The following is a 21,195-nucleotide window of genomic DNA, read 5'->3' as shown; positions in this document are numbered from 1 at the left end:
GAAGGAGAGGACGGGGGCAGTGGTGACGGCCTCCTTAAGGGTGTGGAAGGCATGGTCCTCGTTGTAACGGGTCTATCGCCTAGACTCGAGACAGAGAGAAGGGGGAGGGTGGTAGTGTGTGCAGGTGTGGTTCGTGAGGCCGGGTCTTGGTCCGTGGGCGCTACTGAGTCTGCAAAAACCTCAAACAAACACTCACCTACGTCTCTCTTGGACGTCAAGGCTGAGTATTATGATGTGAGGGGTCTTAGACGTGAGCAACTAGCTCAGAGGGGGTGTTAGGGTCGTGGATGGTGTCTTTGCCACTTGGATGTAACTTCTGCTTGTCCCTTCACGGGTCTATTCAATACTAACTTGTTATGTACAAGCTGTTATCTAGTTTATATATGTTTGAAATGGAATGAATGGCATGGGGGAATGTAAACGGGCCGTTAGGCAACCGTAAATGATGAATATCCAATTGGGAACAAAGAAACAATAAAAGAAAAATGAATGAATGGGGAATATGTGATAACGGGTCCGAAATGGAAATTGTGAAGGTTAACTCCGCAACACTTCGCCACAGCGCCCGCCTATCCTCCCGTCAGCAACCTCCTCGTCTCCAGCTTTCCAACGAGCCCCTATTCGTCCCATTTGGTGCAGTACTTCTTGAGATGTGGCCATTGACAGGTGCTGTCAAGACCACGTGAGAGTATACTCCGTGCTGAACCATCCGGGTATGGGATTGCCATTCTGGGAAATGCTCCGGGGGTGAAGAAGGGTGGTAGAGCATCACTATCGGGTGGAAAAACGGCTGGGTTGTGAGTGTGGGTGTGGAGGTCTGGAGAGGGGGTGAAATTGGCGGCATGGTTGGGCGTGGGAATTTTGCTTGGGGTTGTCGGGAATGATGGGGAAAATAAGGAAAAATATGGAGTGAGTGTATGGAGTGTTGGATAGTGATAGAATGAGTATCGGGAGCGTCAGCGAATATGTACTGCGTGTTGGTGACCAAATTCCGCAGAATCCGACTTTTTGCGGTACATGGAGTTGTCCCCACAACATCGTCCGGGCCCCAGTTCCAGACCTTGGTCTTCCAGGTCAGTGCATGAAGCGGGCAGGCCTTCTCAGAGAAGTCTCTGATGAACCGGCGATAGAAATTCACAAACCCTAGGAAGGACTGCACTTCCTTTACCTTGGTTGGGGTGGGCCAGTCAAGGACTCCTCTAATCTTCACAGGGTCCATCGCAACACTTCCCTCAGAGATGACAAGTCCGAGATACTCAATCTGCGTCCGCTCGAACTTGCACTTCTCTGGCTTCAGGAAGAGCTTCCTCTTTCGCAACATCTCCAGGACTTCTTGGACGACCCTCCGGTGCTCCTCTAGGGTAGTGGTGAAAATGAGGATGTCATCCATGTAACAGATGACAACCTCCCAGTCGATGAAATCCTGGAGGATGTCGTTCATCATGGTTTGGAAGGTCGCAGGTGAGTTGCATAGCCCGAAGAACATTACCATGGGCTCAAACAGCCCCCGGTTGGTTGCGAATGCGGCCTTCCACTCGTCACCATCCTTGATTCGGACGTTGTTGAACCCCCAGCGCAGGTCTAGCGCTGAGAAGTACTTGGCATTGCGGAGGTGGGCAAGGACATCAGAGATGAGCGGGAGTGGGTACGAGTTCTTTACTGTGATCTCGTTCAGTTTCCGGTAGTCCTGAACTAGCCATAGTGACCCGTCTTTCTTCTTAACAAAGAAGACTGGGGCCCCCATCGGGGACTTGGATGGCCGGATGCGTCCGTTCTGCAGGTTCTCTCGCAGAAACTCGTCCAGCTCCTTCTGCTCTGGCCGTGAGAGTGGGAAGGTCTTCCCTCTGGGGAGCTTGGCATCCGGCACTAGATCAATGGCATGGTCCCAGGGTTTCCGGGGGGGTAGTTGATCGAAGGCCTCTTTCGAGAACACATCCCGGAAATCCTGGTATTGCTCTGGCACCAATGCTTCAAACGATGCAGGTTCTGCCTCCGGGTTGTGGGCTTCTTGGGCCATCCGCTGGGAGGGTGTAGTAGTCGCTCTTAGCTCATGTCCCCACTCTGGAGGAATGATCACGGCATAGATCCCATCTCCAGGCTCTAGCATGGGGTCTTGGTCACCTTGTGCTCATGGTGGCCAGCAGGAGGATGAGCAGCGGGACATGATGACCTTTTGCCGTACCCAGTCCACCTCCGGGTTGTGGTGCAGCAGCCATGAGTGTCCTATGATGAGGGACTGTCACCCGAGGTTCGCAACTGCGAAGCGGGCCCGCTCTGTATGGCATCTGAATGTCAAGAGGGCCTCTAATTCTTCGGTTATGGCCCCGTTCTCGTTTGGGGTTCCATCGACGTTATGGACGGGGATGGGTGTGGGGAGCGGGGTGGTCTCGAGCTTGTGCCTCCGGACGAACTCAGGGCTCATGAAGTTTCCGGTGGCTCCCAAGTCTAGGAGCGCTGATACAGACACAGAGGCAAGGGAGGTCAGGGAGGTCAGCCTCACAGCAAGGTTGAGGGATCTTGGGGACCGTTTGGAGAGGACATAGATAGCAGGTGGGGACACTGCTACCTCTGGGGTCGTCTCTGTGGTTTCCTCATCCTTGCGGGCCCGGGGTGCTCCTTTTCTCTTTTTCTTTGCGATGACCTGATGGAGCTTCGGTGCTGGTGGCGGCTCATGGGCATCATGGCATCTGCATGAGCTATCCCTTGTGGGTGGCTGGTGTGTGCTCCCTACAGGCTGGGTCTCCAGGCGCCCTCTTTGGTCCGGGTCTAGTCTTTTCCCTCCTGCCTCTGGTCCTTTCGTCGCTTGGCCCTTCAGCCCCTTCATCAGCGTTTGAAGGTCTTCCGGGTGCAGGCATCGTGTCTGGCAGGTCTCGGGGTGCGGGTTCATCTCTCGTCTGGGGCGGGTTACAGGGGTTGCGGGTGGGGCAGGTGGAGGGGGGCCAGGTGAGGGCGTGCATGGCTGTGTCCTCTGGAAGCGCTGCCACTGGCTGTCAAGGAGCATGGCTTCACACTTCCATTCGGCCCAGGTGGTGGGCATAGGGCAGAGCTGGTAGATGCTCTCGTGGAGCCGGGAGTTGATTGCCCGCTCGAAGCGGTCAACTAGCCCTACGTCGCCTAGCTGCGAGGTGGGCCCTAGTATCTCAAACTCCTGGATGAGTCTGTCCACGGGGTCACTTCCCTGTCGGATGGTAGCCAGCCTCTGCCGGGCTGTAGCTGCCCGGTTCGGGTCTTGGAACATGGTGTCAAGTTCTGCATTGAACTCGTCCATGGTGGGTGTAGGGGAGCCTGTCCTCAGTAGCGCCATGGTGCGTTGCGTTGCCCATGCTCCTGCAGTCCCTCCCTTCATGTAGGAAAGCATGAAGAGGACTTGGGAGAGGGTGCTGGGGAATTCGGCTGCGCGGACATAGAGATAGATCCCGCATTCGGCCTTAAAGCGGTCGAGGTCCTCGTTGACTCCTGAGAAGGGGGTGGGGGGGGGGCGACTTTGGGTGGTGTGGGCGTGTGCGCGGGCTGGCCCTGGGCTTGGGCTACCACGGTGGCCTGTAGTTCCAGGAACTGGGCCAGCAGGTCGTCATACTGTTCTTGTGTCACCATGGCAGGGGAGGTGGGGGGAAATGGGGTTGAAACCTTCTTCTGCTGTCAGGGACCGACCCGGGGTCGAGAGCGCCCGGGTGTATCACCCAGGGCTGAGGGTCCGGTAGGTATGATGCAGGCATGCGTAACCATGGGCCCAAAGCAGACGAGGGTCCCTGGCCACTCAGGCTAAAGTGGGAAATGTGTTATTGTTATTAACAAGGGAAATGTGAGAAGAAGGTTGCTTCTCAGTTCCCACTTAGGGTGTGTTTATATACATGTGGTTGAGGCCACATGGGAAGCGCCACGTCATCTACGCACACAGCTGCATTCGTCCAGGTACCTCCGTAAGAGGTCCTAGGAGTGTCCGGTATGCAGGAGGTCATCTGGTGTGTCCGGGTCCGGGCACGTTACACTGCAGCCGGGTCAATGGTACATTGATACAAAGGAAGTCATCCATGTGATAAGAAAAGAATAAAGAGGAAAGAGAAGAGAGAAGAGAGGAAAGAAGAAAGAGAAGAGTAAAAGGGGAAGAGGGGGGAGGTCGGGAGGAGCGGATGGTGGGGCACCGGGCAAGGTGGGGCCGGGTCAGGCAGGTGTGCCCTGACAGAGCTCGACACAGGCCAACACCCCAGGATGGGGATGGAACCCACACGTGCATCAGAAGTTGAAGCCGCAGATGCATTCACCTCAAGACTGATGAAAATGCAGGAAGAGGCGAAGGTGGCGCTAGAGCACATGGCAGAAGAGATGGCCTGCTACTATGACTGACACCGAGAAGTAGCGCCCAAGTACAAAGAAGGCGATCAAGTCTGGCTCAGCACCCAAAACTACACCATGGACCACCCTACCAAGAAGTTAGACCACAAATGGACCAGCCCCTTCAAAATCCTTAAGGTTGTATCCCCCACCACCGTCAAACTCCAGCTCACAGCGCGACAGAGGGGAGTCCACCCAGTGGTATCGGTGACAAACGTCTGGCCCTACCGTCCAGATGGGATCGCCGAACGACCCGCCAACCCCTGCCCAGGCCCTGAAATCGTAGACGGAGGGGAAGAGTACGAAGTCAAGAAGGTCCTCAACTCCCACTGGCACTGCAGAAAGCTCTGGTATCTGGTGAAGTTCACGGGCTGGCCAAACTCCGAAAACGAATGGCTCCCTCGCGACAACCTGGCCAACACATGCGACCAGATCAAGGAGTTCTACAGAGCACACCCAGATGCCCCAGGAAGAGAGCGAGAAAACCCCCTAGCCACTTCGAGGCAAAGCGGCTTAAGGAGGGGGTGATGTCAGGGCATGCCACACTGCTCTGCTCCACGCCGCACCCTCCTGCTGCCCCTCTTCCCTTCTTCCTTTGCCTTCCTTCTTTCTTTCTTTCCTTTCTTTCTTTATACGGACGACCTCTCCCCTTACCCATGTAGCATGGACGTGTCCGGCGCTGAGTACCCTGCATGGATACTGCGCCACCGGATACACCATGCATCTTCACTTGTACTTCTCCCCTCTGACACCTGGGACCACCCATGGAGCCATCCGCGATAACCCAGCTCCACCCAGGCTGATGTGGCAACCCCCCACGTGACCCATTCCCACCTGTATATAAACCGAGCCGAAGCAGAACCGAAGAAGCAGCCTTCTTCTCACTACTGCTTCAGGCAAGTGTCTTACTTTAGTTTAGCTTAGTCTTTCATCCTAATAACAATCACTACTGCTTCAGCCTAAGAAGCCAGACAGGGACACGAGCCCAAGTAAGGGCTGTTCGCTATACATTCCTGCCACTCCGCCGCCGCCCGGGCCGCTAGCGCCGGGGGCTACACCGCCACCCCTGCCTCTCCTGTACCGTCCCTGACAGTTACAAACTGTACAGTACACTTCCCTTTTATAGTAGCCAAGCGGGGAATAGGGAGACTTACCCTTCTTCTCAACTCAATCCTGTCAGGGCACAGCCCTTGACCCCACTCACCCTCAGACACCCTCACCCTTTCCCTAACCACCCTCTCTCCACATTTCCCCTTTCCCCTTATCCTTCCCCCACTGTTTCACATAATGACGCGCGCGCGCGAACCCATGGGAACGTTCTGGGCGAGCGACTCGCCCAGAAATGTACAGCCACAACCGTGGGAACATTCTGGGTGAGCAGCTCGCCCAGAACTTTCCCACGGGTCACACCCGTTATGGAAAGTCGGCAGCAAGCGGGAACTGTATAGTTCCTAGGGTCCTTTTGTGTCGGCCTCACAGGGGGCTGAGAAGCTTACCCTTCTTCTCAGCTCATTCCCTGTGAAGGCAAGTGTACTTACCCGCTTTTCAATGAATAGCAGCTCATTCCCTGTGAAGGCTGAGGCCAGTCCCCTCAGTGACTTCGAGGAGTTAGCACCTGGGGAGAGTACCCCAGCTTCCACACCCGGCCTCGCCCTCTGGCCACTCCCAGCTGGGGTCCGGATCCTGACAAATCCCTGCTTAGTCCCTTCAGTGAGTTTGAGGAGCTGAGGACAGCGTCTAGCACCCAGCCACCTGGAACACCACACACACCTAGGCCTGAGGTCGGACTGTCCCCAATCGAGGACCGAGCCCTGACACGGACCTGGAATGTTCCAGAGTCAGACCAAAGGTGGTGTCGGAGCCGGAGGTGGGATAACCTCTTGGGAGTCGGCAAGGAGAAGGTGACAGAAGGGAAGTAGGGCTCCAAGAGTCGGTTTCGGAGTTCCGGGAGCCCAGAGCGGAGGTTGGGATTGTACGGATATGACAATGGAGACTGAGTACATTATTATAGCCCTCCGTTAAATAGACCCCCAACCCCAAGAGATAACACCTGCCCTGAAAGGCGGAATCCCCCTACCTTTATGATAACCGGCAGCATAACATCCGATCACATGTAAGTGGAAACTCCCCAGAGGAAATGGTTAGGGAACTACTCAGTCATAGGACTTGACTCCCCAGATCGAATGCATCCCTTATATCTACTTTATTTTTGTGTATTTATTTCAAGACCCCTGCCCTTGGCGCTCTCACAAGCAGCCTGTAGTCCATGGGGGGTCAGTTATGGAAATCCTAAACATCATGTCCCTTTTTAGGATTAGGGCAGTGTGCGAGACCCCCCCCTTCAATTCAATCGGCAGTATCCATCATTTCGGGTGCCGGTTCCCAAATTTAGGAATTTGGTCTGGAGCAAGAATTGAAATCCCAATTCATCCAAAATACTCCAAAACTTCTTAAATTCTCGTATGGGCCCAGCAAGCACTCCATCTCAAATGAATGTCAGGGACGCGTCCGGGGTCGAGGCGGTCCGGGCATAGCGTCCGGTGCTAAGGACCTCACAGGGGGTAGATTGGGCATGCATACTGGCAGGCCCAATGCGGGACAGCGGTCCCTGGCCACTTAGACTGAAGTGGGAATGTTGAGTTATTATTAAAAGGGAAACTATGCTACTTACCTGAAGTGGGAATGTTGAGAAGAAGGTTACTTCTTCGGTTCCCACCTCAGGTGTGTTTATATACATGCGGCTTGGGTCACATGAGGTCCGCCACGTCACCCCGCATACAGCCACGGTCACCCGGGTGTCCCCATGGGGGATCCCGAGGGCGTATGCTGCACACATGCGCACTGGGTTGCACCCTAGAGCCATCCAGGGTCGTCCGGGGCTAGGCATGTCGTGTGCACATCACAGGCAGGTCAATAATACATAGATATAAGGGAAAGGTCGTCCGTGTGAAATAGAAATAGAAATAGAAATAGAAGTGGAAGAGGGATAGAGGGGGAAGGGATATGAGGGAGGGGTGCTGTTGGAATTTGCACGTGGTCTTTTAGGGAAACCTAAAAGTTGGACATACTGGGAATCGAACTCCAGTCTTCTGGATCGCGAGCTCAGTGTGCACAGCCATTACACCATACACCCTGATAGGCTGAGGTGGTTATTTCAACAGGTGCAGGGTGAGAGAAGGGGTACCAGGTGAGGTAGGCCCAGGTGGAGGCAGGTCGGGCAGGTGTGCCCTGACAATGAACACATGTGGAAATGTCCCACTAAAGTATGAACTAGCCACATATAAGCACTCAGTTTAAAGTACATGAACTACAATGTAACTACAATGTAATTGATAATTACCTAACCAATCAGACCTTCGCCACCAGCCAACCCTTTTCTGCTGTCCAGCTGTTGGAATATGAGTCACATGATTAGATTGAACCGGAATATTCGAGAATATTCTACAGGTTACTAGGTGCCTGTGTAAGCGCTGGGCATAGAAGAGCCTGGAATGTTATTCAGGAGTATAAATATGGGTGCTTTAGCACTGTATGTTCTTTAGTTAGTTACAGTTTCTCTTCTTCTTTCTATATTACATCTGGGTTGTGAGTGAACCACTGAAGCGGGTTGCCATATATGGAACTCCGGATTTACAACACCAGCCTCTTGCCTTCAACCGGCCCTTCGCTGCTGACTGACCTTTTTCTGCTGACCAACCCTTCACTCTGACCCACCCTTGTAAATTCAGCATTCCAAATATGGCAACCTGCTTCAGCAGTTCACTCGCAGTCCAGATGCAATATAGAAAGAAATATAACTAAAATACACATGGCACTCCAGTGCCCATATTTATACTCCTCAATAACATTCCAGGCTCTTCTATGCCCAGCACTTACACAGGCACCTAGTAACCTGTAGAATACTGTCCCATTATGACCATTGGTTCAGTCACATGTCACAATGAGACTTTGAACAGATGAATGTATTGACAATTAATTCCCACGGTATCCGGGAGTTGCCGGAAACAGCAAATTAATTCAGTTTTCATTCAGTTCAATATTTTCACGTGATGTCACACTGAGGGATGAACTACGCAAGAAGGAGCTGGCAATCCCCGAAACCCGTGGGAATGAACCTATGGTCATAATGGGACAGTATTCCCGGTTTAGTCTAATCATGTGACTCATATTCCAACATGTCGGAAAATCCCATATATTGTTTAAACGCCTGGGAAACGTTTCATGGCGTTTATTTACAACAACTACCCAACAGCTGATGAGAATACATTGGTCAGATGTGGTGGTACTTTATGTGTTATATGAGACGGATTTTTGACGATTTTGATGCTGTAGGAAGCATTTATGACACATTTATTAAGTTATTAAAAACATATTCAGAGCGTTTGAGGGGTATAAAAACACATTCAATAATATCAAAAAATGCCATAAACAATTTATCACAATGTTCAGATGCCAAAATTCACGTTTAAACATCAAATTTTGGCGTTTTAAATGTCAAGTCTCATGCTTTTGATCGATCTCGCGATTTTCCCACACATTCCTTCTCATAACATACACTCTTCACTTAACAATCGATTTCTCACTGTACATAACTTAATCTAAAATGTCATCTGAAAATAGGTTTTGCCCCAGACTCCTTCCCAGTCGCTCACATGATTTCTCCGAGGTTTAGCTGCAACTTATATTGCCCTCCGAAATCTGTCGAGCGACTGATACAACTTGCAACATGTGATGTTCCCATGCTAAGTTGTAATGAGTTGTACATAGGTTACGGAATATAATTTTTAGTATTTACGCATGCGGTCATTGCAACCCATGGAGACTAAGGGAGCACATCCAAGGTTGTGAAGTCAATATCCGGGGGTGCACGAAGTTTAACAGTTTATATATTACTTAGTTATGTCACGACCCGGCGTTCCCCAGGGCCAGACAACCTCCTCCCTGACCCTCTCCCACGCCCAAACACTCCCCGCGCACTCCGCTTGCCACCCGTCACCGTCTAACCACTTCCCACCACCTCTCCGCAGCCCCTCTCCTAATTGTCGTTGAACGACCTAGCAGCGCAGAGCACCGCAACCTGTTGTCCCATGTTTCGCCGCACCTTGTTACCTCGCAGTGAAGGTCACGCTTGACCTTCGCTGTCTTGAACACATGCTCTTTGTTTGTTTTCCTCCTTCTTTTCTCCGCCCGCAATCTCCACGAGATCTGGCGACTTATTCCCTATTCAGTTCCCTAGCACTTATATACAGCTTGTAACTAATGCTTGTACTGTAGTTCGAAATCAACTAGAAACTCACCCCTAAGCTTACCTCTGTCCCCTGTAAGACCTCCGACCTTCTGAAGTATCGGGACCACGTCAAGAATGAGGTGCAACGCTCCTCCTCGAGTCGTTGAAGCCGAAATCCCAGCTCACTCGCCTAAGTAGCCTTGGCCTCAAGATCGGTGGGGTTTATCCCTCGCTAAAGCTCGGTCATGTGTAGGACGCCTGTACCACTAGCGGGCAACGCTTGGTCACCTATGGCTACCATCAGCAAAGATTCGCACAGTTCTGACAAGTTACCAGTCACTTGTTTGTGCCTGGTGGCATAAGTGGTATAGTGTTAGCTGAGGCTATGCAGTTTTTTTAAGTGGCACATGTTCGATTCTCACTTAGGGAAACTTTTTTTGGGCCCTCCCATGGAATAATTGTGTGAAATGGTTGTTTTCTGTACACTAAGGAATGGAGGGTATGAAAAAAAAAGTTTCCTGAGTGAGAATCGAACATGTGCCACTTAAAAAGACTGCATAGCCTCAGCTAATGCTATACCACTTATGCCACCGGGCACAAACAAGTGACTGGTAACTAAGTAATATATAAACTGTTGGTTGGAGATCAACCTCAAAACATGTATTTACATATATTTGTGCCGACAATTCTATTCAGTGGTCTACTCTCATCTGGTCCGACCCCGGCCCTATTCCGGCCTCATCCTATGTTTTTCTATACTGTTAAACTTTGCGCACCCCCGGATATTGACTTCACAACCTTGGATGTGCTCCCTTAGTCTCCACGGGTTGCAATGACCGCATGCGTAAATACTAAAAATTATATTCCATAACCTATGTACAACTCATTACAACTTAGCGTGGGAACATCACGTGTTGCAAGTTGTACCAGTCGCTCGACAGATTTCGGAGGGCAACGTAAGTTGCGGCTAAACCTCGGAGAAATCATGTGAGCGACTGGGAAGGAGTCTGGTTTTGCCCTCATGAACCCCCCCTGTACCCTGTGTTCGGCATTTCCCGAAATGACACAGTCTGCAGGATAAATATCCAGAACTACACACACACGGGTCAGTCACAAACTCCGCCGGGCATCATGAAGTCGTGTATTACACAGCATGTGTTCTTTGGATTTCCGATTACATGCGCCTTGCTTCCAGTTCAGAAAAAAAATAGAGGACACCTATATGAACCCCAATTGGCAGCCCACGCCCAATTCGGAAAACAGCTTTCATCTCCTGGCGGTCAAACTCCGTGGAGTCAAAGGTTGCGTGGGTGACTTCGGGCCGATTAGTAGCGTTTGGAAACGGGACCGGGGATTCTGGCTCTGGGAGGATACACGGTCGCGTGGTCCAAGCGGTCGAGGATTCAATGGTTGAGAACCCGCGGTGGGCTTCAGGGAGAGAGTAGGTGCTCGTTTCGAAGGCATCGCAATGGGCGTTGAGATTGTTGCCGCCGCTCGTTGCCTCCCATTGGGCGCCTCAGTGGCTGTGGACACCAATCGGTTTCTTGCAGTTGTGTTTTGAAGTGCCGTTTCCGCAGGTGGAGGATATGTCATCCGTTGCACCAATTTGCGAGAAGAAGCCCGCGAATCTGCTTCTGAGCCGGCATTGCTCATAGGGGAAGCAGTGAGAGGTCTGGAGGTAGTCACTCTTGGTGATGGAGTCAAAGGAATCTGGGGTACAGGGCGATGAGTAGAGGTAGTCGCGTTATCTCTCCCATGTGACGAGCGCGCGCCATCTGCTTCTTCTTCTATAGTGGCCTCAATAGACGGAAATTTTGCTTGACGCCGCGGCTCGCTGGGAGGACTTGCTGATTGCTTGCTCGAGCCGACTCCGCTCTCCACCTTATTAGCATTTCGGAGAAACTTCTTCTGGTTGACAGTTAGGGGAGGAGAGGTGGATGATACTCTCTTGCGGCGCGGAGATTCAGTCGGGGTTCCCCTGGGATTAATGGGTGGCTTTGCAGTTGACGACCTATTGGCCGGGCTGCGAGCTTGAAAGGTCGCCGTTGGAGATGGAGTAGCGGGTATTATGGCAAGCTTGGGGGGCTGTGACACGATCCTTTGGCGTAAACTTTCTCGCCTCGGAACGTTGGAAGTAGGTGACTTCGACCGGGGGGGAAGATCTGTCGCATTGGGTGGCGATGGCGCAGGAAGTGATTTAGGAGATTCATTCTTTGGCTCAGGGGCCGGGAGGGTGAGAATCTTTTTGGCAGATTGCTGTGGATTGATACCTTCGAACATTGCGATGTCTGCGAAGGCACCGCATCATGGACAATGAAGATTCAATCAGGTCATCGAGACTCACCAATTTCAGGTCTCAGCCCCTCCTGGGGAACTTTCACCATCGTACCAGTGTCACTTATCTTGTACGCTTCAGGGGCGGCCGTAGGGAGCCTCTCGACTAATTTCGATTGACAGGATGGTGACGGTGGTAATGACACGGCTGATGAAATCGTAGATCCAGGCAACAGATTTTCGTGCACTCTGGACTCTTGCCGACCCTTAACTTCTGAACACTTCCGCATTGCTGATTGGGGCTTCTGCGTAATCGTTGCATCAAGATCGGTCGTGCCTTCTCTCTCAACGGACATGCGCGAAGATGACCTGGAAGATGGGGTCGCGGCACGCGACATGTCAACAGTGGACTGAGAAGAGGTGCGCTTTCTGAGAGGCAGAGCCTCCCAGATCCGTCGCCCGAATCCACTTCTTGCGCTTGTGGCTGATGCATCGCTTCCTCGGCGACTCCGATCTTTTATACCGGCTGGCATGAGATCAGAGATGGGGAAGACAGAACTACTGGTTTTTTCACCTTGAGGTAAGGTCTGCACTGCATGAAGTCCCTTGAAAAATTCGACTAATTTAATATCAACAACAATGGGTCAAGTCGAGAAAGAGCAAAAACGTACACATCCCGCAGTATGGTCCCCGATGTATGTCGTATCGCTGGTCTTTCAACAAAATCCTTGTTGACAATGCAGCACGAGCTGAGGATTCGTCCTTGAAAAGTAGGTGTACGACACGATCGGAAATTTCCTGATTGGTTTCGGTCGAGTGGTGCATCGAGAGACTGAAATAAGAGTGAGAGGAGATGCGTGAATGACTGATGTGGTCAAACCTACACATGGGGAAAAGTCCCCGTCACAGATGCATGAAGTTCAGAGTAGGATATATCATCCGCCAACTCGCGGATATGCGCCATCAAGGGGTCGAGATAAGCAAAATGCGCAAACGGTGGATCCATGACTGCCTTCTCTGGGAACGAGTTGGATGCTTGTAGGACGAGAAATCTCCCAGTGATAACACGTCCACTTAAATACGTATTCTAGAGAAGGCGTGCCTAGAGCGTGGCCTCAATTGCGCGCGCACAATTCATTTGTACCTGGGAATAAGCTTCGGTGGAACCACCCTTCCAGCCTCGGTGACATTTTCACAAGGCTAAGTTCATTAATGATGCATTTTTTGTTAGTACAGTCTAACCGCAAGCCCAGAATGTGGGCGAGAGGTTCTGCAAGAGGGAGGGAGAGAGAGAGAGAGCAACAAAAATGTGTGGACACCTGGAAGCAGGTGGGTATCGATCATTAGCGCGCGTAAAACAGTCGATTCCAGAAGCAAGCTAATACACCGGCCAAGCGTCAACAACCGCCGAGCCAGCATGGAGGCGACTTCACCCAACAAATCGGAGGCCATGGGAAGACGTAAATGCCTATTTTATTTTCAATGTACTGTAGCGATCGTCGTTGTTCCCTCGAGGCTTCGAATTCTACTCGAGAAAAGCTGCCAGGAGGATCAACCATGTGTCTTGAGATTGCACCTTTTTAGGAAGAATGGGGATTGCCAGACAGAGAAGCAGCCCTAAAAACGGGATTGCTGCCACGAACTGAAATATTCCAGCCTCCCAGCTGTTTAACAGATAGGGCATACCGTATACGACGAAATGATGCACTAGCGAGTTTATCGCTCAGTCCCGTTGTACGTGAACTAGAAATATAATCACCTAGCGAGTTTACCGCTGGTGGACAAATGTTTAATACATGGTGTATGAAGGACAAACAAGATATAACCAACTCACCTCAGTCCCGTTGTACGTGAACTGAGGAAAGGTTGGGTTGTCCAAAAATTGGTCCTTTATAGTCAGGCGCTATGAATGCGCACTGACTTTGGCACGGATGTCACCAAGAAAGGTAATTGGCGAAAATCTAAGACATCACACGACTCAACATCCCCAAACGTGAGTTGGTCATAGCGTACGCCATGATACCAAGAATTCTAACATACCGCGCCTCCCATGGTAGCGCACCATCGTACCCGCACTCACTAGGCAGCAGTTGGGAGTGCCTATATTAAAGGGCTAAGGCGAAGAATGGTTAAAATTGGGAAAGGCTAGGGAAATATTAGCCAAGCGAAGATCCAGGTCGCCAGGGTCGCGTGACAGCACCAACGCGGCCACAATACACGATGGAAGATACTTAGCCCGCCCTTCGGCAGAACTCATAAAACTGATGGACCCTGAAAGATCGGAAGGGCGCCAGTCGCGAAGATCAAGAGACGAGGGCAATTCAGGTTCTGTTCGGTCGCTTCCGAGCCAATTCTATGCGAGGGAAGTCTGGCTCCACTATCAACACCTACGGTTGGCAACGCTCTCAACGAGAGATTCATCGGCACGCGATGCAGCATGAGACTGACTCAAGCATATCACGCAATATGACCATGATTGGGTTTGGGCAGATTGTCTTTCGCTCAACCATATATTCGCTGCCTTCTGGAATATTGAACAGTCCGACCCTTTCGTGTCCAAGCAACCACGATAGCAAGTGGACAGTCCTGGGGATCGCTCAGAAGCGGCTCTTTCCCGGAAGAATGGTCAAAAGTCTTCAATTGAGGACCGGCTCCGTCATTCAGTCCGAGAGGAATCCTTGTAGAAAAAAGTAGCTTGGTTAAGGGTTGAGCGTCACTTTTTACATATTGCCTATGTCTATCCTAGGCAACCTCATCGTTGTTCACAAACTCCTACCCAGTCGTCTTTCCGTTTATTCGCAACTTCGTAGGAGTCTGCGTAGTCTTTACTGCTAGCTCTGATCGTAACTCGCCAGATCCAATCGGCATACTGCGCTATCTGATGCCCGCTCATTCCCTCTCAATTCTGGCCAAAACACAATTCGCCTAGGTCATAATGATGCTTGGTTCATACCACGTACCACACAAGAGCCTCCAGCCCGCCCTTTCTGGTCCATCCAACCCTTAATTATAGAGGCCATGGCGATGTACTCTATCACCCTGTTGGCTGATCTTTAGGCAGGACTCCAGCCTCTATGACTTCGTAACAATAGATGCTGTTCTTGGCAGCCACCCGGTCTCCGCTCAGTCGCTCACTGTTCCCTCGTCGTGGTCCAAGGAAAATCTAGGGATGCCGCCAGCTATACTGCTGCCTACTTGCTTTACGATACACAAAAATCCGAGAACGGTCAATATGGAACCAATCAGGTCGAGTGTTGATGCGCGAATACTTGCCGCGACAGTGATCGACGGCTCAGTCTCGTGGTTTCTCCATAGCACGGAACTGTAAGCTCGCAAAACAGCGTGTGCCAGAATTGTTATGGCGAGTCTCCCATGGTTTCTGTCCCCATAATGCATTCAGAACCAGAATCACTTTCGCATTCTCTAATAGTGGGCGGCATGATGATGGTGACTTTCCAGTCGCCGTCCGTTCTGAACTCAGTACACTCAGTTTTGCGGACAACTCCCGGCTCCATGGGAATCTCGTGGTCGTTCAAAGCCTTGAAAGTTGCCGACCTACTGGAGGTCTCATTATCATCATCATGCCATTCGCATGCAGCCGTAGTGAGCTCTTGAAGAGGCCCTTGCGCCCATGCTGTCCGGCGACACCGCACATCATCCTTGAATTGTCCGAGCTCCGGTTGGAGTAACTCAATGGGACCCAACAGTGTAATGGTCGAATGGCCGGTTAATGCAGACCAAGCCTTGTGCGGCGGTCGGAACCTGCTGGGTTTAGAAAGAGCAGGCCGGGGCCACCCTCAAGATTTTCGTTGAGACGTTTTGGCTCCTCATCCGCGGAAGCGGACCTCAGCCGTTTGGGTAAGGCTACAGCAAATTTGGAATGATTAGTCTAGTGCCATACCAACAAAGTCGTCTCCAAAAACGTCGTTTACTTTTTCAAGAGGATCCTTTCCGGATATGCTAGCCATCGCTCTATTAATAAGCTCTCCATCGCCTAATTTTCCGGCTTATTTGGATAAGTACAGTGGATCACCAGACGACAGAAGTGCTTACTTACCACTGACTTATTGTACCATGTACAAGACAAACTCGGTGGGATCACGCAGCACTGGGTGCTTTTATAAAGCGGACTTGCATGACAAACTCAATGCCTCAAGGGATTCGACATGTGTGGTGGCTGGGGGCTTTGCGTGACATTCGCGACGGAGTCAGGTTTACATGATACGTTTGCAAAACTACAGATTCAGAACCGGGCTACTTTTTTCCCTATATATTCTTGGTGTTGATGCGATCCTGCTGGGTGTGTTGGGTACAGTGATCTGGGTTTTTCTTGATACTTTTTTTTTGGCAATTTCTCGCAACGTTGCATGGCACTTTGACTGAATGTTATTACACGCATGAACCCGTGCTGTTGGTACTGTACTCGTCGGTAAATTTTTCCGGCACTTGTGCAGCCTGACCTACCATCGGTATGAGTAACTTGCCCAAAACTGATGCCCGCGCATTCCCTCTTCTGGCCGAAACACAATTCATTTAATTAGGTCATATAACAATGCGCACTGCACACAACTAGAGCCTCCAGCTCGCTCTTTCTGGTCTCTCCGCCCAACCTTGAATAATGATAGAGACCATGACTGTATACTCTCTCACTCTGTTGGCTATTCTTGGCAGCCACCTGGTCTCCGCTCAGACGTTCACTGCGCCTGTTCCCTCGTGAGTAAAATACGTCCGTGGCCCAAGGAAAATCCGGGGATGACGCCTCTGCCTAACTCAGCTATACTGCCACCTACCTGCCTTACGATACACCTCAAAAATCTGAGAACGGCCAATATGGAACTAATCAGGTTGAGTGTTGATGGCGCGAATATTCTTGGCTGTGACAGTGACTGACGGCTCCATAGTGCGGAACTGTAAGTTCGCAAAACAGCATGTGCCAGAATTGTTATGGCGAGTCTCCCATCCCCCAATAAATGCGCCACTACTTATAGTATGAGGATCTAGTCAGTGCTGTGGATGATTTCTGTATCTGGGTGAGTGTCCGAGTCGGAATCCAAAATTTGTCTGTGCAGAGCGCTTCACTGAGGATGCCCCCCATACGCTATCCGTCATCAGGCGCCTCCAAATAATACCTCACCATATGGTAATTCGAGTATCGGAAATACGGAACGTCTCGAAGTCGCTTGGTGTCTCCGAGTACGTCAATTCGTGATAATTTCGGGTTCTTCTTTCGTTGATCAAGCCTGCACGCCGGTTGGCCTGGTCCCATCCTCTTATAGAGTGGTTATGGTACTCGACTTCTCCCATCGGGGGCAATTACTGGCGCCCACTTCATTGAAACCCCAAATTACATCCAGATCTCCGGTACAGGTGACCTGACAAAAGTTAACGTCCCAGCAAACGACACGGGTGGAGAGCTGGATCCCCATGTTAGTCAATGGTCAATGATCATAGTAGCTCCGATCCTGACGTGCGTTAATGTTTATCCCCCCCCCATCAAGGGTGCAGACGGCCTTGGCAATCCTATCGGTACGCGTCTTGTGTGTGTTCAACGACAATAACGGCTGAACGTGCTACACCCTTTATGTAAGGTGGTCTTGTCTTTGGATACGGAAATGACCGCCTTCTTCGCCAGTATCACGAATGGACGAATTTCATTGACGGCCCACAATTTTTTTGCTTCCGCGTCTGCATCGACCAGCCCGGAAGTACTCAATACTGTGAACATGTAAGTCAGCTTTTGCTAACCCCCAACGTGCCCCCCTTGCCTTCAAACTAGACCGATATGCTTGCTGACTTCCTTCCTCAGATTTACGATGTGTAAGCAAAAAATTTTTGATAAAAGAAAATTGAGCCCTAACCGCTTACCCGCGCCCTCGGTACTTTCTACTACGCAGCCTGGGATGTAATTGGAATATGCCAGGTAACTACTCCGATGGATTCTCGTCTTGTCAAGGCGATTCCACTCTCCCCATGGGAATATACGTCGACAACGGTGTGACAACCACTTTCCACCAAGGGGATCCCGTAACACCCTCCGCACACCCACCCGGCGCATCGTCTTCTTGCACTTACTACGCTACGCTATCTAACTATAACTCCCCTGCTCCTTCGTTCACTGGGAGCTTGTCCAATAGCGTGATTACGATTACCTCGTCTGCTGCTGGGAGGGGTGGCAGTACTGGTACCGGTACTAGTACTAGCACGACTAAGAGTAAACCCTCCGGGGGCGCTACATCTTTAACGTTTGGTACTTCGGGTTCGCTCATGACGTTCGTTGGCACTGGCGTGCTCCTCGGTGCTTCGATCGTTTTTGTTGTGTTGTAATTTTTTTTTTTTTTAAGTAATGTTGTACCCAAGTACTTTATTGAGCGCATCATACGGGGATATATATCTCTGTATTTGTCCTTCCAAAATGTTGTTGTGCGATCCGGCGGCTTCTGTACGTTGGCACTGACTTCAATACAGAAATCCCTTTTGACTATGTATATATTAAGTTAAAACAGGCTTTGGTTGGTGATAGGATCGACAAAACCAAACTATATACCTCTATCAGTACCACTATACCTATACTCATCTGAACTAAGCTAAGCTATATAACACCATCAACACACGCTCCAAGATCCAAAGATGACTCCTATTTCTGCTGTTTGCCCCCCGGCACAAAACACATTAGGGTATCCAGCTGCGGAGAGACCCAAAGGAAGTGTGTCCAGCACAAAATCAATCAACGAAGAAAAAAAAGAACCCCCCCTGACCCCCGTCCATATATGAATAGCAGGGCTACCACTCCAACACCGAAGGGAAGAACTTTTCGATCAATTCCATATAATAAGGTTTGAGTTGCTCGACGGGCATAGGCGCATCCGCTTTGGAATATAGATCGTATGGATTGAATGCTCGGACCGCTTCGAGGTATTTGTAATCTCGGGGTTCCATCAAGTGAGTGTAAGCACCCTCGCGGTGCCATCTTTTGACGACGACAACAACAACAGCAACCGAAAAACAAAAAAAAAAACAAAACAAAAGCCGTGAGTTTCACGTGGGGAAAAAGAAGAGGAAGAAGAGGTTCGATGAATGTAAAAAGGGTACTTACGGATAAAAACTGTGATATCGGATCATGGCGAGACCTTCTTCGGGAAGGGTACTCTGCTCTCGGAAGACTTGGTAGAGATACTAACAAAAAGATCCGTGTCCAATAATCAAACGAACACAAACCCCTGTGAATATCCAAGTTCCCCGAGCTGGAAAACAGACAGTATTATGCATTACCTCGTCGTGACCATAACTTAGCATGACATTGTCAAGTCCGCATCCAGGCTGTGAGAGAGAGTGTGTGTGTGTTCCGTTATGACAAAAAGCAATCAAGGAAAGAAAAACCGAACAACACACAGTGTACACCCCGTTTACTGTTGAGAAAGTTGGATCGTTGAAGTCTGGATTGGCAACGAAGGTGTCATGATAAATGATTCGCTCGTCAAACTTGCACCCGACAACAAAAGTATCCTGTTGTGCCGCAAAAAAAAGGGGGTTAATTCAATATGCGGTTAGCGTTTTCAGCGCAGGTGAGTATACGAACTCCGACGACGTCCCATTGACCCCTAGACAAAAATTACATAGAGGATGAACAAAGAGAAACAGGGGGGAAGCTGTAGTTAAAACGTACTGTGATCCTAGGAAAAAGAGCAACTTGCCCAAGTCGTGAGTTAACCCGACGACTTGCATCCACTCCGGTTTCCCATCCCTCCTTATGGCTTCGGCAGTTTGTAACCTATAACAACACCCCAATCAATGAAAAAAAAGAAGAAGAAGTCGACGGCGTGTCCGAGTAAATAATAAGTAAGAGATGGGGGAGGTGGTTGTTACGTACAAATGCTCAATTTGACTCAAATGAGTATCCGGATCAGACTCGTCGATCAAAGTATTCAATTTCTCGATAGCTTCCCATACGGACATTTTGATTTTTGGACGTATGCGGTGTTTGACGCGAACGTCGATATTGAATGCAACGGTTTGTTTGGTGTGTTGTTCCTGTGTGAATGAAGAGAAGAGAAGAGAACCCACAAAAGGTAAGCAAAAAGAAAGAACAACCGAAGAAATGATCAGATTAGACAGTGGCGTATATCAAGAGGAAGAAGAAGAAGAAGAAGAAGCCCTTACAGCATAAAAGGCTTTGACGGTATCGGTGGCATCGACGTATTGTCTAAACTGAGTCTTATCCTTCTGAGAATCAAACGTGCTGAGGGTATTCCAAGACGACTCTTCTTGAGTACTGGCGTCGGCAACGACGACGCGTTCAGTCTTGTTCAGCTTGCTCTTGAGCAGGTTCACTTGATCGACTGCATCGGAGACACGTTCCAGAGATGACCCGGATCGTGAACGCATGATGGTGGTGGTGGTGGAAGGGGCTTGACTATTGTCAGCGAGGGGAATCATCGAGGCGGGAATGAGTCGTTGAAAGCGACGAAAAAAAAACGGGGAGTGTGTGGGTTGTGGGGGAGGTCAAGCTCTCTCGCGAATCGGAATGCTACTCGGGCCCCAAAGGATGAAGTGGATCGGCAGAGGCGGTGGTCAGGAAAGGGGGAGGGGATGTGGTGCTGCTGAAAAGGAGCCCAGAAGGGCCTCTATTTAAGCACTGTAGAACTAATTATTATCGCGCGATGGTACTCAAGTTGCAAACGTTTGTACGTACATAATTAGAGGAGAACCCTGTCAAGCTTGGAATATTCCCATGAAGACCGCCAGACCGACTGCCTTGCGAACCGGCGGGGGTTGTTGGGTTAGTTCACCGTATTACCGCTACAACGTAGCACAGGGACATCAACGCCAATAGTACATCAACTTTCAAAGTTTCATTGATTGCTGCCACTTGTATTATCAAGATGGTATAGATGGTGACTAGCTGAAAGTCAATGTGTTGGTAGGGGTGAGATCAGGTTTACTGAGCGCGATGGACAGTTTTATTATCATGTTGCTTACACTCAGATGAATTGAATAACCCATACATCGGGATTAGTACAGAGCCACCGATTGGAAGGGGATTGCTTTTCAGTTCAGTTATATAGACGTCGTTTTTAGGTTCATTCATGCCCGAATAGGAGGAGGACGAGAAGACAGGGGGTCTCTCTTTCCCTTGCGCAAATCTTCAGATTCGGTAATATTCCTCCCGGTGGCAAAACTGATACGCCACAACCCAAAAGCTTAAGTAGGGGCATAAGTCCGAAATGACCAAATTTCCGTATAGACGTTGTATTTATTGTGTGGCGAAACGAATGTGGCGATTGCCGTGATTTGCGACACGATTCCCACGATCGACCATTGAAATAATGACACCTTTATGTACCATGGGTAAAGCGCTATCTCCT

At 50.3% G+C, this 21,195-nt stretch overlaps 3 protein-coding genes and 1 non-coding gene across 4 annotated transcripts; 1 reads left to right on the top strand and 3 right to left on the bottom strand.

The window, feature by feature from the left end:
• Positions 1 to 7,391: 7,391 nt before the first annotated feature.
• On the bottom strand, positions 7,392 to 7,465 carry EI90DRAFT_t199. Its single transcript has one exon. It is a non-coding gene; the product is annotated as a tRNA-Ala (tRNA).
• Positions 7,466 to 10,683: 3,218 nt separating this feature from the next.
• Positions 10,684 to 11,273, bottom strand: EI90DRAFT_3074209 (uncharacterized protein). Its single transcript, XM_039061492.1, has one exon. The coding sequence runs from the start codon at positions 11,210 to 11,212 to the stop codon at positions 10,826 to 10,828; it is 387 nt and encodes a 128-aa protein (XP_038911867.1). The 5' UTR covers positions 11,213 to 11,273; the 3' UTR covers positions 10,684 to 10,825.
• A 5,068-nt stretch (positions 11,274 to 16,341) lies between these two features.
• EI90DRAFT_3074198 (uncharacterized protein) lies at positions 16,342 to 18,226 on the top strand. The gene is made up of 10 exons (XM_039061491.1): positions 16,342 to 16,546; positions 16,608 to 16,677; positions 16,735 to 16,780; positions 16,835 to 16,863; positions 16,946 to 17,026; positions 17,110 to 17,259; positions 17,332 to 17,359; positions 17,422 to 17,558; positions 17,640 to 17,650; positions 17,728 to 18,226. Exons 1-10 carry the CDS (start codon positions 16,452 to 16,454, stop codon positions 18,155 to 18,157), a joined length of 1,077 nt encoding a protein of 358 aa, XP_038911866.1. The 5' UTR covers positions 16,342 to 16,451; the 3' UTR covers positions 18,158 to 18,226.
• Positions 18,227 to 18,298: 72 nt separating this feature from the next.
• On the bottom strand, positions 18,299 to 20,578 carry EI90DRAFT_2215995 (uncharacterized protein). Its single transcript, XM_039052699.1, has 9 exons — positions 20,523 to 20,578; positions 19,991 to 20,465; positions 19,701 to 19,861; positions 19,497 to 19,601; positions 19,410 to 19,431; positions 19,223 to 19,336; positions 19,103 to 19,150; positions 18,927 to 19,006; positions 18,299 to 18,800 (listed from the first exon to the last, which is right to left on the bottom strand). Exons 2-9 carry the CDS (start codon positions 20,264 to 20,266, stop codon positions 18,614 to 18,616), a joined length of 993 nt encoding a protein of 330 aa, XP_038911865.1. The 5' UTR covers positions 20,267 to 20,465; positions 20,523 to 20,578; the 3' UTR covers positions 18,299 to 18,613.
• Between the last annotated feature and the right edge of the window lie 617 nt (positions 20,579 to 21,195).

This window comes from Cantharellus anzutake (genome assembly GCF_015039405.1).
Source record: "Cantharellus anzutake strain C23 chromosome Unknown EI90scaffold_57, whole genome shotgun sequence".
Classification (NCBI taxonomy): domain Eukaryota; kingdom Fungi; phylum Basidiomycota; class Agaricomycetes; order Cantharellales; family Hydnaceae; genus Cantharellus; species Cantharellus anzutake.
The sequence above is the reverse complement of the archived record's forward strand: the minus strand, read 5'-3'. Positions and strand labels throughout refer to the sequence as shown.